The 12,811-nt window shown below is 52.3% G+C and overlaps 1 protein-coding gene across 1 annotated transcript; it reads left to right on the forward strand.

Annotated features, from left to right (window-relative positions):
- Window positions 1-8,168: 8,168 nt before the first annotated feature.
- On the forward strand, window positions 8,169-12,569 carry LOC308128047 (uncharacterized protein; the record flags this gene model as incomplete). The annotated part of the gene is made up of 3 exons (XM_080493717.1): window positions 8,169-8,299; window positions 8,445-8,490; window positions 12,144-12,569. Coding segments are annotated over exons 1-3 (597 nt in total), but the record flags the coding sequence as incomplete, so codon positions are not given.
- Window positions 12,570-12,811: the final 242 nt, after the last annotated feature.

Consider the following 12,811-nt stretch of genomic DNA (forward strand, 5'->3'; position numbering starts at 1 on the left):
CAGAAGACTAAACCAGAGCAGAACATTAAACCAGAGCAGAACATTAAACCCAGACTAAACCAGAGCAGAAGACTAAACCAGAGCAGAACATTAAACCAGAGCAGAAGACTAAACCAGAGCAGAACATTAAACCAGAGCAGAAGACTAAACCAGAGCAGAGGACTAAACCAGAGCAGAACATTAAACCAGAGCAGAAGACTAAACCAGAGCAGAAGACTAAACCAGAGCAGAGGACTAAACCAGAGCAGAAGATTAAACCCAGACTAAACCAGAGCAGAAGATTAAACCAGAGCAGAAAACTAAACCAGAGCAGAAGACTAAACCAGAGCAGAGGACTAAACCAGAGCAGAAGATTAAACCAGAGCAGAGGACTAAACCAGAGCAGAAGATTAAACCAGAGCAGAGGACTAAACCAGAGCAGAAGATTAAACCAGAGCAGAAGATTAAACCCAGACTAAACCAGAGCAGAAGATTAAACCCAGACTAAACCAGAGCAGAAGATTAAACCAGAGCAGAAAACTAAACCAGAGCAGAAGACTAAACCAGAGCAGAGGACTAAACCAGAGCAGAAGATTAAACCAGAGCAGAAGAATAAACCCAGACTAAACCAGAGCAGAAGACTAAACCAGAGCAGGAGACTAAATCCAGACTAAACCAGAGCAGAAGATTAAACCAGAGCAGAAGACTAAACCAGAGCAGAACATTAAACCAGAGCAGAAGACTAAACCAGAGCAGAAGATTAAACCAGAGCAGAAGACTAAACCAGAGCAGAAGACTAAACCAGAGCAGAAGATTAAACCAGAGCAGAAGATTAAACCCAGACTAAACCAGAGCAGAAGACTAAACCAGAGCAGGAGACTAAATCCAGACTAAACCAGAGCAGAACATTAAACCAGAGCAGAAGACTAAACCAGAGCAGAAGATTAAACCAGAGCAGAAGATTAAACCCAGACTAAACCAGAGCAGAAGATTAAACCAGAGCAGAAGATTAAACCCAGACTGAAAAATCTGTTGTTGTTTTATCTTCAGCTGCAAATACACATAAAGTTGATTTAGAGGTGCTGATTCCAGGAAACTCTACATTTAAGTCTTCACTTTCTGGAAGAAACAGTCTCTGCTCTGTTGTGGACCAACCTGGACAACCAGGACACTCTGAACCAGAACAACCAGGACACTCTGAACCAGAACAACCAGGACACCCTGAGTCTGAACAACCAGGACACTCTGAACCAGAACAACCAGGACACCCTGAGTCTGAACAACCAGGACACTCTGAACCAGAACAACCAGGACACCCTGAGTCTGAACAACCAGGACACTCTGAACCAGAACAACCAGGACACTCTGAACCAGAACAACCAGGACACTCTGAACCAGAACAACCAGGACAACCCTGAGTCTGAACAACCAGGACACTCTGAACCAGAACAACCAGGACACCCTGAGTCTGAACAACCAGGACAACTCTGAACCAGAACAACCAGGACACCCTGAGTCTGAACAACCAGGACACTCTGAACCAGAACAACCAGGACACTCTGAACCAGAACAACCAGGACACTCTGAACCAGAACAACCAGGACCCTGAGTCCAAATTAAAACCAGGTGCAGGTTCCTCCTATGTTTCCCTCCAATCACAGCTTTGTCCACCCCCCCCCCCCCCCCCCCCCCCCCCCAACATGCGTAGCCCCTCACGCAGCATTCCTTCTGACTGGACACATGTGTTTCATGTTGTCTGGTTTAATCTGTGCACCACACACACACACACACACACACACACACACACACACACACACACACACACACACACACACACACACACACACACACACACACACACACACACACACACACACACACACAGAGCGAAAGTAACTTAACAAGCATGTCAGCAACTAGTTAGCAACTAGTCAGCAACTAGACAGCATCTAGTCAACTAGTTAACATCTAGTCAGCATCTAGTTAACAACTAGTCAGCAATTAGTCAACAACTTGTCAACAACTAGTCAGCATCTAATCAGCAAATTGTTAACAGCTAGTGAACAACTAGTCAGCATCTAGTTAACAACTACTCAGCAATTATTAAACAACTAATCAGCAACTAATCAGCATGTAGTTAACTAGTCAGCATCAAGGGAGCAACTAGTTAGCAACTAGACAACAACTAAACAACTAGTCAGCAAATAACCAACAACCAGTTAACAACTAGTCAGCAGCTCGTCAACAACTAGACAACTTGTCAGCAACTAATCAAAAACTAGTTAACAACTAGTCAGCAGCTAGTCAGCAACTAATCAACAACTAGTTAACAACTAGTCAGCAGCTAGTCAGCAACTAGTTAACTAGTCAGTATCTAGTCAACATGGGGCGATCGTGGCAGTGGTAGAGTCGGTCTTCCAATAACCGGAGGGTTGGCGGTTCGAATCCCACTCTATCAAACAGTCATTGTCGTTGTGTCCTTGGGCAAGGCACTTTACCCACATCTGCCTCACTGGTCGGACTGGTGTGAATGAATCATGGTCTCTGGACGCTGTGAGTCAGCGCAAAGAAACGCCATATAAATCCAAGTCATTATTATTATTATTATTATTATTATTATTATTATTATTATTATTATTATTATTATTATTATTATTATTAACAACTAGTTAGCAACTAGTTAACAACTAGCAAGCAGCTAGTCAACAACTAATCAACAACCAGTTAATAACTAGTCAACAACTTGTTAACAACTAGTTAACAGCTAGTCAGCGTTAAGTCAACAACTAGTCCACAACTAATCAGCAAGTAGTTAACTAGTCAGCATCTAGTTAACAACTAGTCAGCCACTACTCAACCCCTGGTCTGCAACTAATCAGCAATAACTTAACAACTAGTCAGCAACTCATTAGCAACTAGTCAGCATTTAGTCAGCAACTAGTTAGCACCTAGTCAGCAACTAGTCAACAACTGGTCAGCAACGAGTCAACTATTCAACAACTAATCAGTAACTAGTCAACAACTAGTTCACAACTAGTCGCCAACTAGTCACCAACTTGTTAGCAACTAGTCATCAACTAGTCTGCAACTTGTGAACGACTAGTCAGCAACCAGCCAACAAAGAGCCTAAAACCAGCTCAGTAACTATTCAGTAACTGGTCATGAATCCAAAACCAATCAGTAACTAGTCAAAGAACAACCTTTCACTTGTCAGTAACCAGTCAGTAACTAGTGGGTAGAGTGACTATCTCCACTGAACAGAAATAGAAACGCAACTCTTTTGTTGGTTCCTGAGCTGAAGACTCGTTTCTTTCAGGTCTTGTTGACGGGTTTGTCTTAGTCTGTGTTAGTGAGCCCTTCTCCTTTACCACTCTGAGATGTGCACTTTTGATTTACTGGGGGGATCTGGTGTTCTGAAACCCCCCCCCCCCCCCCCCCCCCATTGACAGGTTATGGTAACCCCACCGCCACCATAACCCCACCGCCACCATAACGCCACCGCCACCATAACCCCACCGCCACCTCAACCCCACCGCCACCATAACGCCACCGCCACCATAACCCCACCGCCACCATAACCCCACCGCCACCTCAACCCCACCGCCACCACCACCATAACCCCACCGCCACCATAACCCCACCACCACCATAACCCCACCGCCACCATAACCCCACCGCCACCATAACCCCACCGCCACCATAACCCCACCGCCACCTTAACCCCACCACCACCACCATAACCCCACCCCCACCATAACCCCACCGCCACCTTAACCCCACCACCACCACCATAACCCCACCCCCACCGCCACCTCAACCCCACCGCCACCATAACCCCACCGCCACCTCAACCCCACCGCCACCACCACCATAACCCCACCCCCACCGCCACCTCAACCCCACCGCCACCATAACGCCACCGCCACCATAACCCCACCGCCACCATAACCCCACCGCCACGTCAACCCCACCGCCACCACCACCATAACCCCACCGCCACCATAACCCCACCGCCACCTTAACCCCACCGCCACCACCATAACCCCACCACCACCATAACACCACCACCACCATAACCCCACCGCCACCTTAACCCCACCGCCACCACCATAACCCCACCGCCACCTTAACCCCACCGCCACCATAACCCCACCGCCACCTTAACCCCACCACCACCACCATAACCCCACCCCCACCGACACCATAACGCCACCGCCACCATAACCCCACCACCACCTTAACCCCACCGCCACCACCACCATAACCCCACCGCCACCATAACGCCACCGCCACCATAACCCCACCGTCACGTCAACCCCACCGCCACCACCACCATAACCCCACCGCCACCATAACCCCACCGCCACCATAACGCCACCGCCACCATAACCCCACCGTCACGTCAACCCCACCGCCACCATAACGCCACCGCCACCATAACCCCACCGTCACGTCAACCCCACCGCCACCATAACCCCACCGTCACGTCAACCCCACCGCCACCACCACCATAACCCCACCGCCACCTTAACCCCACCGCCACCACCACCATAACCCCACCGCCACCATAACCCCACCCCCACCGCCACCATAACCCCACCGCCACCATAACGCCACCGCCACCATAACGCCACCGCCACCATAACCCCACCGTCACGTCAACCCCACCGCCACCACCACCATAACGCCACCGCCACCTTAACCCCACCGCCACCTCAACCCCACCGCCACCATAACCCCACCGCCACCATAACCCCACCGCCACCATAACGCCACCGCCACCATAACCCCACCGCCACCTCAACGCCACCGCCACCATAACCCCACCGCCACCATAACCCCACCGCCACCATAACGCCACCGCCACCATAACCCCACCGCCACCTCAACGCCACCGCCACCATAACCCCACCGCCACCATAACCCCACCGCCACCATAACGCCACCGCCACCATAACCCCACCGCCACCTCAACGCCACCGCCACCATGGGCCACAAGTTTTGAGGGAGCGTGCAATTGGCATGCTGGCATTTGTTCTGGACACCAACACAGGTGATGTATAGAGGGCCTTATGAAAGCAGAGGTACGGTGAGGAGGTCCTGAGGCCCCCTGTGGTGCCGATCAGCTGATGGTGCAGCAGGATGAAGCACCACCTCATGGTGATCTGGACACAATTCCTGGAAGCTGGAAACATCCAGTTCTTGCATGGCCAGCAAACTCACCGGACATGTCACCCATTGAGCATGTTTGGGATGCTCTGGATGCTCTGGATGCTCTGGATCGGCGGAGACGACAGTGTGGGGCGGTACACCTGTCAAACGGTAACGCAGGTGTCCTCAGGGAGGACAGAAACCTCCCGTAGAGCAGAAGGGCAACAGCGGCGCCTCACGATCCTTCTGAGGTTCCTTCCTCTCATTGTGAAGCAGAATTCACCAGCGTTGGACTGTTCACCACTACTAGGGCACGAGAGCTGGTTTAGACCGTCGTGAGACAAGTTAGCTTTACCTACTGATGGTGTGTTGCTGCAATAGTAATCCTCAGATTCAACTGTGTGTGTGTGTGTGTGTGTGTGTGTGTGTGTGTGTGTGTGTGTGTGTGTGTGTGTGTGTGTGTGTGTGTGTGTGTGTGTGTGTGTGTGTGTGTGTGACAGACCTGCTCATCATGAGGTTCGCCAAGGTAGAGTCTACCTGATGTTTGCTGCCATCTAGCGGCTTCATGGAAACATTACACTCGTTCTCCACACATAGCGTCACTATTGCCCCCTGCTGGACTCCGACTGGAACTACCCAGTGAAGAATGATGCCCAATGATCACAAACAGACTATCATGTTGGAAACAGACCACAGGCCTGTTTCTGTCCTGAAAGTTGTATTTAAAGAGTACAACTTCTGATCAATAAGCTGCTCTCACACTGATTCAGTTACACCTTCTACACATTCAAAGTAATAAGTAAATGGATTACTGGTAGTACTTTTATCAGATTCTTTTGAGAATACTTTAGACGTTGAGACTGAATTCACTTCACTGTGTTACTGGTGTGAATCTTCCGTTGCTCATTCAGTTCTGATGGTAGTTATCGACAGAAGTACTTGTGTAACAGTATTGCTCAGGTTGTTCACTTTCCTTATATTTGATTTCATTTTTACCCAAAGTTGTTGAAGCGCTGCAGTATTCCCTCCCTCTGATGGAAAACGCTTGTCCAGTTGATTCATCAGCTTCATGACGGTTCTTCTGAGACAAACAGGTTTTAATGGACTCGTTCAGAAGTTCAGTCCGACAGGAAGTCTTAAACAACCTGTTCATAGTATTTCTGTTTTATTTGTCTCAATATGAAATACTAATATGAAAGTACTTAATGTTTGAGAGTCGCCATTTAAATAAAGACGATCATATAACATGAGGTTAACTTATAAAAGGGAGAAAGTTTGTGGATATGAGAGTTTGAACCGGTCACAAGTCTTCAGCTAACAAACAAACAGCCTGAGTGTGAGTCACTGTCTGCAACATGTGTGTCAGCAAATTATATCACTAGTTGCCTGCAGACCACCAGTTGCCCACTAGTTGCCTGCTGACCACCAGTTGCCCACTAGTTGCCTGCAGACCACCAGTTGCCCACTAGTTGCCTGCTGACCACCAGTTGCCCACTAGTTGCCTGCTGACCACCAGTTGCCCACCGTGAGCTGTGGTGCATTCATGAACCGGGGAACCTATTTCCCACTTTTCACTGGCTCCTGAACGCACCACAGCCTGACTGCAGAGCGCCCTGCTGGTGTACATGCGCCGCCTGGCGGAGGGATCGGGCTGCTTGCTGAGAAGAAGTAGTGCTGATTGAAGCTTCCAGGTCTGAAGTGAAGCAGAGCAGAACCTTCATGTTCGAGTCTGAACGGACCAGAGACCTGGTGAGTGTTGGAACCTGTTCCGCCGCGGAATCACAGGGAAGTGGTGGTGGTGGTGGGGGGGGGGGGTGTCTGTGAGCTCCACCTGTCCTTTACCTGAGCTCCACCTGAGGTCTACCTGTCTCCCATGTGAGGTTTTTTGTTTTAACCCTGAATTAAAACAATTTGACCCAGAAGCCTGGTGTGACCCTGGTGTGACCCTGGTGTGACCCTGGTGTGACCCCACAGACCCTGGTGGGACCCTGGTGTGACCCCACAGACCCTGGTGGGACCCTGGTGTGACCCCACAGAGGTGGGCAGCAGGAGGATCAGTGAAGTCTCCAGAGCAGATCCAGAGGCTTTTCTTCTTCCTCCATTGCGGCTCATCGCCAATAAAAAGTCCCAGAATGAAGTATTGCAGCTTCACACAGCAGATAATGACAATATTTAGTTTTTACAGATTTTCTTCTCAAGAAAAAAATTCCAATAAAAAGTTTATTTTCACCTGACGATGTCTCGGTCACTGGTCGAAGGTCCGAGATGCTGAGTCGGCGTTTCACTGTTTAAAGATGAAGAGAAACAATCTGCAAAAAGTAGTTCCTCACTCACCCAACCTCCTGCTCGCATCAGCTCTACAGATTAAATATCCCTGGTCTCACAGGGACCTGCTGAGTTCTAGCAGAGACCTGCTGAGTTCTAGGAGGGACCTGCTGAGTTCTAGCAGAGACCTGCTGAGTTCTAGCAGGGACCTGCTGAGTTCTAGCAGGCACCTGCTGAGTTCTAGGAGGGACCTGCTGAGTTCTAGGAGGGACCTGCTGAGTTCTAGGAGGGACCTGCTGAGTTCTCACAGGGACCTGCTGAGTTCTAGGAGGGACCTGCTGAGTTCTAGGAGGGACCTGCTGAGTTCTAGGAGGGACCTGCTGAGTTCTCACAGGGACCTGCTGAGTTCTAGGAGGGACCTGCTGAGTTCTAGCAGGGACCTGCTGAGTTCTAGGAGGGACCTGCTGAGTTCTAGGAGGGACCTGCTGAGTTCTAGCAGGGACCTGCTGAGTTCTAGCAGAGACCTGCTGAGTTCTAGCAGAGACCTGCTGAGTTCTAGCAGGGACCTGCTGAGTTCTAGCAGGGACCTGCTGAGTTCTAGCAGAGACCTGCTGAGTTCTAGCAGGGACCTGCTGAGTTCTAGCAGGGACCTGCTGAGTTCTAGGAGGGACCTGCTGAGTTCTAGCAGGGACCTAACCCTATCCATCAGTATTTGTCCAACGCTGTCCTCCCTCCCTTCACTCACAGTGAAGTTCCTGGAAAGCCGACCGGTCACTGTCATGGCCTCCACCGCTCCGTTTGGCCGCCAGCAGTGGGCGTCCCAGTCGCTGAGGGTCACCGCCAAAGAGCTGTCCATCGTCTCCACCCGGGCCAGGAACACCGCCATCGCTGAGCGCTTCTCCAAGTGAGTCCCTCCGGGTCCCGTCCCCCCCCCCCCGGGGTAATGCTCAGGACATAGACGTAGAGACGTCAGGACGTAGAGACAACAGGTCTCCACTGAGTGTAGTGGTTCTCCTGGTCCTGACCGTCTGGACCTGGTGTCTCTGCAGGTACCAGCTGGCAGCAGAGGAAGGAAATGCAGAGAAGAAGAAAAGGGTTGGTATCTTGTGTTGTGGTGTCGAGAGCAGACTAAAGTGGAGACGCCACAGCACAACTGTTCTGGACCGGTTCTGAGGTGGAGAGTTCTAGACCACTGACCTGAGTTCAGATTGATGGGACCCGGGGTGCATCCTAATACTCTCTTATATCTCCTTTCCAGTCCACTTCTCCTTAACCCCAGAAGTGTTATGGTGGCGGCCATGATAAGGAGCGTTGGAATTCTCTCTAAGCTAAGGAAAAGAGGCTCAATGCTTCCTTTAGAACCTCCTTTAGCCTAGGAACCACTGATGGTTCCTTTAGAACCTCCTTTAGCCTAGGAACCACTGATGGTTCCTTTAGAACCTCTTTTAGCCTAGGAACCACTGATGGTTCCTTTAGAGCCTCCTTTAGCCTAGGAACCACTGATGGTTCCTTTAGAACCTCTTTTAGCCTAGGAACCACTGACGCTTCCTTTAGAACCTCCTATAGCCTAGGAACCACTGACGCTTCCTTTAGAACCTCCTTTAGCCTAGGAACCACTGACGCTTCCTTTAGAACGTCCTTTAGCCTAGGAACCACTGATGCTTCCTTTAGAACCTCCTTTAGCCTAGGAACCACTGATGGTTCCTTTAGAACCTCTTTTAGCCTAGGAACCACTGACGCTTCCTTTAGAACCTCCTTTAGCCTAGGAACCACTGACGCTTCCTTTAGAACCTCCTTTAGCCTAGGAACCACTGATGGTTCCTTTAGAACGTCCTTTAGCCTAGGAACCACTGATGGTTCCTTTAGAACCTCCTTTAGCCTAGGAACCACTGATGCTTCCTTTAGAACGTCCTTTAGCCTAGGAACCACTGATGCTTCCTTTAGAACCTCCTTTAGCCTAGGAACCACTGACGCTTCCTTTAGAACCTCCTATAGCCTAGGAACCACTGATGCTTCCTTTAGAACCTCCTTTAGCCTAGGAACCACTGACGCTTCCTTTAGAACCTCCTTTAGCCTAGGAACCACTGACGCTTCCTTTAGAACCTCCTATAGCCTAGGAACCACTGACGCTTCCTTTAGAACCTCCTTTAGCCTAAGAACCACTGATGCTTCCTTTAGAACCTCCTTTAGCCTAGGAACCACTGATGGTTCCTTTAGAACCTCTTTTAGCCTAGGAACCACTGACGCCTCCTAACACCTTTCCTAACTCCTTTAGGAAGCCTCCTAACACCTTTAGGAAGCCTCCTAACTCCTTTAGGAAGCCTCCTAACTCCTTTAGGAAGCCTCCTAATACCTTTCCTAACTCCTTTAGGAAGCCTCCTGACACCTTTCCTAACTCCTTTAGGAAGTCTCCTAACTCCTTTAGGAAGCCTCCTGACACCTTTCCTAACTCCTTTAGGAAGCCTCCTAACACCTTTAGGAAGCCTCCTAACTCCTTTAGGAAGCCTCCTAACACCTTTCCTAACTCCTTTAGGAAGCCTCCTAACTCCTTTAGGAAGCCTCCTGACACCTTTCCTTACTCCTTTAGGAAGCCTCCTAACACCTTTCCTAACTCCTTTAGGAAGCCTCCTAACTCCTTTAGGAAGCCTCCTAACACCTTTCCTAACTCCTTTAGGAAGCCTCCTAACTCCTTTAGGAAGCCTCCTGACACCTTTCCTTACTCCTTTAGGAAGCCTCCTAACACCTTTCCTAACTCCTTTAGGAAGCCTCCTAACTCCTTTAGGAAGCCTCCTAACACCTTTCCTAACTCCTTTCCTTAACCCAGTGACGTCATCCATGGGGTTAAGGACAAGTGGATAAGAAAGGAGATAGTAGAGACTATTAGGATGCACCTCCGGTTTACATGGTTGAGGTGAAGCAGGAGGAGGTGACGGAGGCCTCACGGCATGAAGATGATGAAGATGAGGAGGATGATGAAGATGAGGAGGATGATGAAGATGAGGAGGAGGGTGATGAAGAGGATGAAGATGGTTCACAGTTGGTGATAAACAGAAACTTCCTGAAGGAAGCAGCTTCAGACCAGCTGCACTGAATCACTACCTTTTTCTCATTTCCTCCTTCACCTCCCCGAGCATCTGTTTCTCATAACCCCCCCCCACCCCCACCCCCACCCCACCCACCCCACCTCCGGGCCGTAGGGGGTTGGCTTGTTTCTTCTTGCTGCTTCATTCTGATCGCTCCTCAGTCGTTGGCACATCTGGAACGTCTGGCAGCTTCATCCGACTCGCTCTCTGGACAGCCGGGGCCCCCTCGCTCGCCCCCTCGCTCGCCCCCTCGCTCGCCCCCTCGCTCGCCCCCTCGCTCGCCCCCTCGCTCGCACCCCTGCTCCCAGGTTTTTCAAACTTTTCCAGAAAGCAGCAGTGGGCTGTGGTCCTGCTCCTGCTCTTCCTCCTCCTCCTCCTCCTCCTCCTCGGCTCCCGGGTGTTTCCTGCTGGACACTCTGAAGGTTCCTCAGCTTCGGTGTCGGCGTGGCGTCTGGACCCAGGACGTCCGGCGGCGCCGGGCCAACCGTCCTTCACCACAGTGCCGTGGCTCTGGAGCAGTGAGTCATCAGACTGATCAGCAGATTCTTCCTCGTGTGCTCACACGTCCTCTTCCTCCACTCCTTCATCAGTCGCTGAGGAATTTCCTGTAAAGTCCTGAGACCTGGACCCGTTGATCAACTAGAGAAAGTGTCTCTTTAGTCTGGATGTGAACTCAAACTACCAGCTCAGTGCTAATGCTAATGCTAATGCTAATGCTAATGCTAATGCTGAGCGGCACTACTGACAATTCAAGCTAATGCTACTCAAAGTGGGACAGGGGGGCGGGGTCACGGTGGGGTAGAGGGTCACGGTGGGGGTAGAGGGTCACGGTGGGGTAGAGGGTCACGGTGGGGTAGAGGGTCACGATGGGGTAGAGGGTCACGATGGGGTTGGAGGGTCACGGTGGGGTAGAGGGTCACAGTGGGGTAGAGGGTCACGGTGGGGTAGAGGGTCACGATGGGGTTGGAGGGTCACGGTGGGGTAGAGGGTCACGGTGGGGTAGAGGGTCGTGGTCGGGGTTGGAGGGTCACGGTCGGGGTGGAGGGTCGTGGTGGGGGTGGAGGGTGGGGTTGGAGGGTCACGGTGGGGGTGGAGGGTCGTGGTGGGGGTGGAGGGTGGGGTTGGAGGGTCACGGTGGGGTAGAGGGTCACGGTGGGGTAGAGGGTCACGGTCGGGGTTGGAGGGTCGTGGTGGGGGTGGAGGGTGGGGTTGGAGGGTCACGGTGGGGGTGGAGGGTCGTGGTGGGGGTGGAGGGTCACGGTGGAGGTGGAGGGTGGGGTTGGAGGGTGGGGTTGGAGGGTCGCGGTGGGGGTGGAGGGTCACGGTGGGGGTGGAGGGTGGGGTTGGAGGGTCGCGGTGGGGGTGGAGGGTCACGGTGGGGGTGGAGGGTGGGGTTGGAGGGTCGCGGTGGGGGTGGAGGGTGGGGTTGGAGGGTCACGGTGGGGGTGGAGGGTCGTGGTGGGGGTGGAGGGTCACGGTGGAGGGTGGGGTTGGAGGGTCGCGGTGGGGGTGGAGGGTCGTGGTGGGGGTGGAGGGTCACGGTGGAGGGTGGGGTTGGAGGGTCGCGGTGGGGGTGGAGGGTGGGGGTGGAGGGTCGGAGCGTCTTCGGCGTGATTCTGGGTGAAATGACCTTTCAGACTCACTGGACGTCTGGGTTTGTTGCAGGCTGCGGAGCATCTTCCTCTGGTGCTGCACGGCGGAAATCTGAGCGTGTTGAAGAAGCGTTGGGAGCAGCAGTCGGCCCGGAGAACCCGGCCCCAGACCCCGCCCCAGACCCCGCCCCAGACCCCGCCCCAGACCCCGCCCCACCCATCGACAGGATTCAAACCTCCACCTGCAGCGCAGGGCGACTACTTGCAGAGCAGCACGCAACCACAGGACCAGGCGGAGGTTCAGGTTCTGTCCCAGACCAGCTCCCAGCAAGCGGTGCAGTCTGAGGACCTGATGGAGGCCAGCAGAGACCCGGGGGGGCAGGATGGGGGGCAGGATGGGGGGCAGGATGGGGGGCAGGATGGGGGGTCCTGTGAGAAGCCCAGCATTTCCCTCAACAGCCTCAAGATGATGTTCGAGAAATCAGACGCTCAAGACCAGGTGAGTCCTCTTCCTCTCCTTCTTCTCCTCTTCCTCTCCTCCTTCTCCTCTTCCTCTCCTTCTTCTCCTCTTCCTCTCCTTCTCCTCTTCCTCTCCTCCTTCTCCTCTTCCTCTCCTCCTTCTCCTCTTCCTCTCCTCCTTCTCCTCTTCCTCTCCTTCTTCTCCTCTTCCTCTCCTCCTTCTCCTCTTCCTCTCCTTCTTCTCCTCCTTCTCCTCTTCTTCTCCTTCTTCTCCTCTTCCTC

This window comes from Lipophrys pholis (assembly GCF_963383615.2).
Source record: "Lipophrys pholis genome assembly, contig: SCAFFOLD_741, whole genome shotgun sequence".
Taxonomy (NCBI): Eukaryota; Metazoa; Chordata; class Actinopteri; order Blenniiformes; family Blenniidae; genus Lipophrys; species Lipophrys pholis.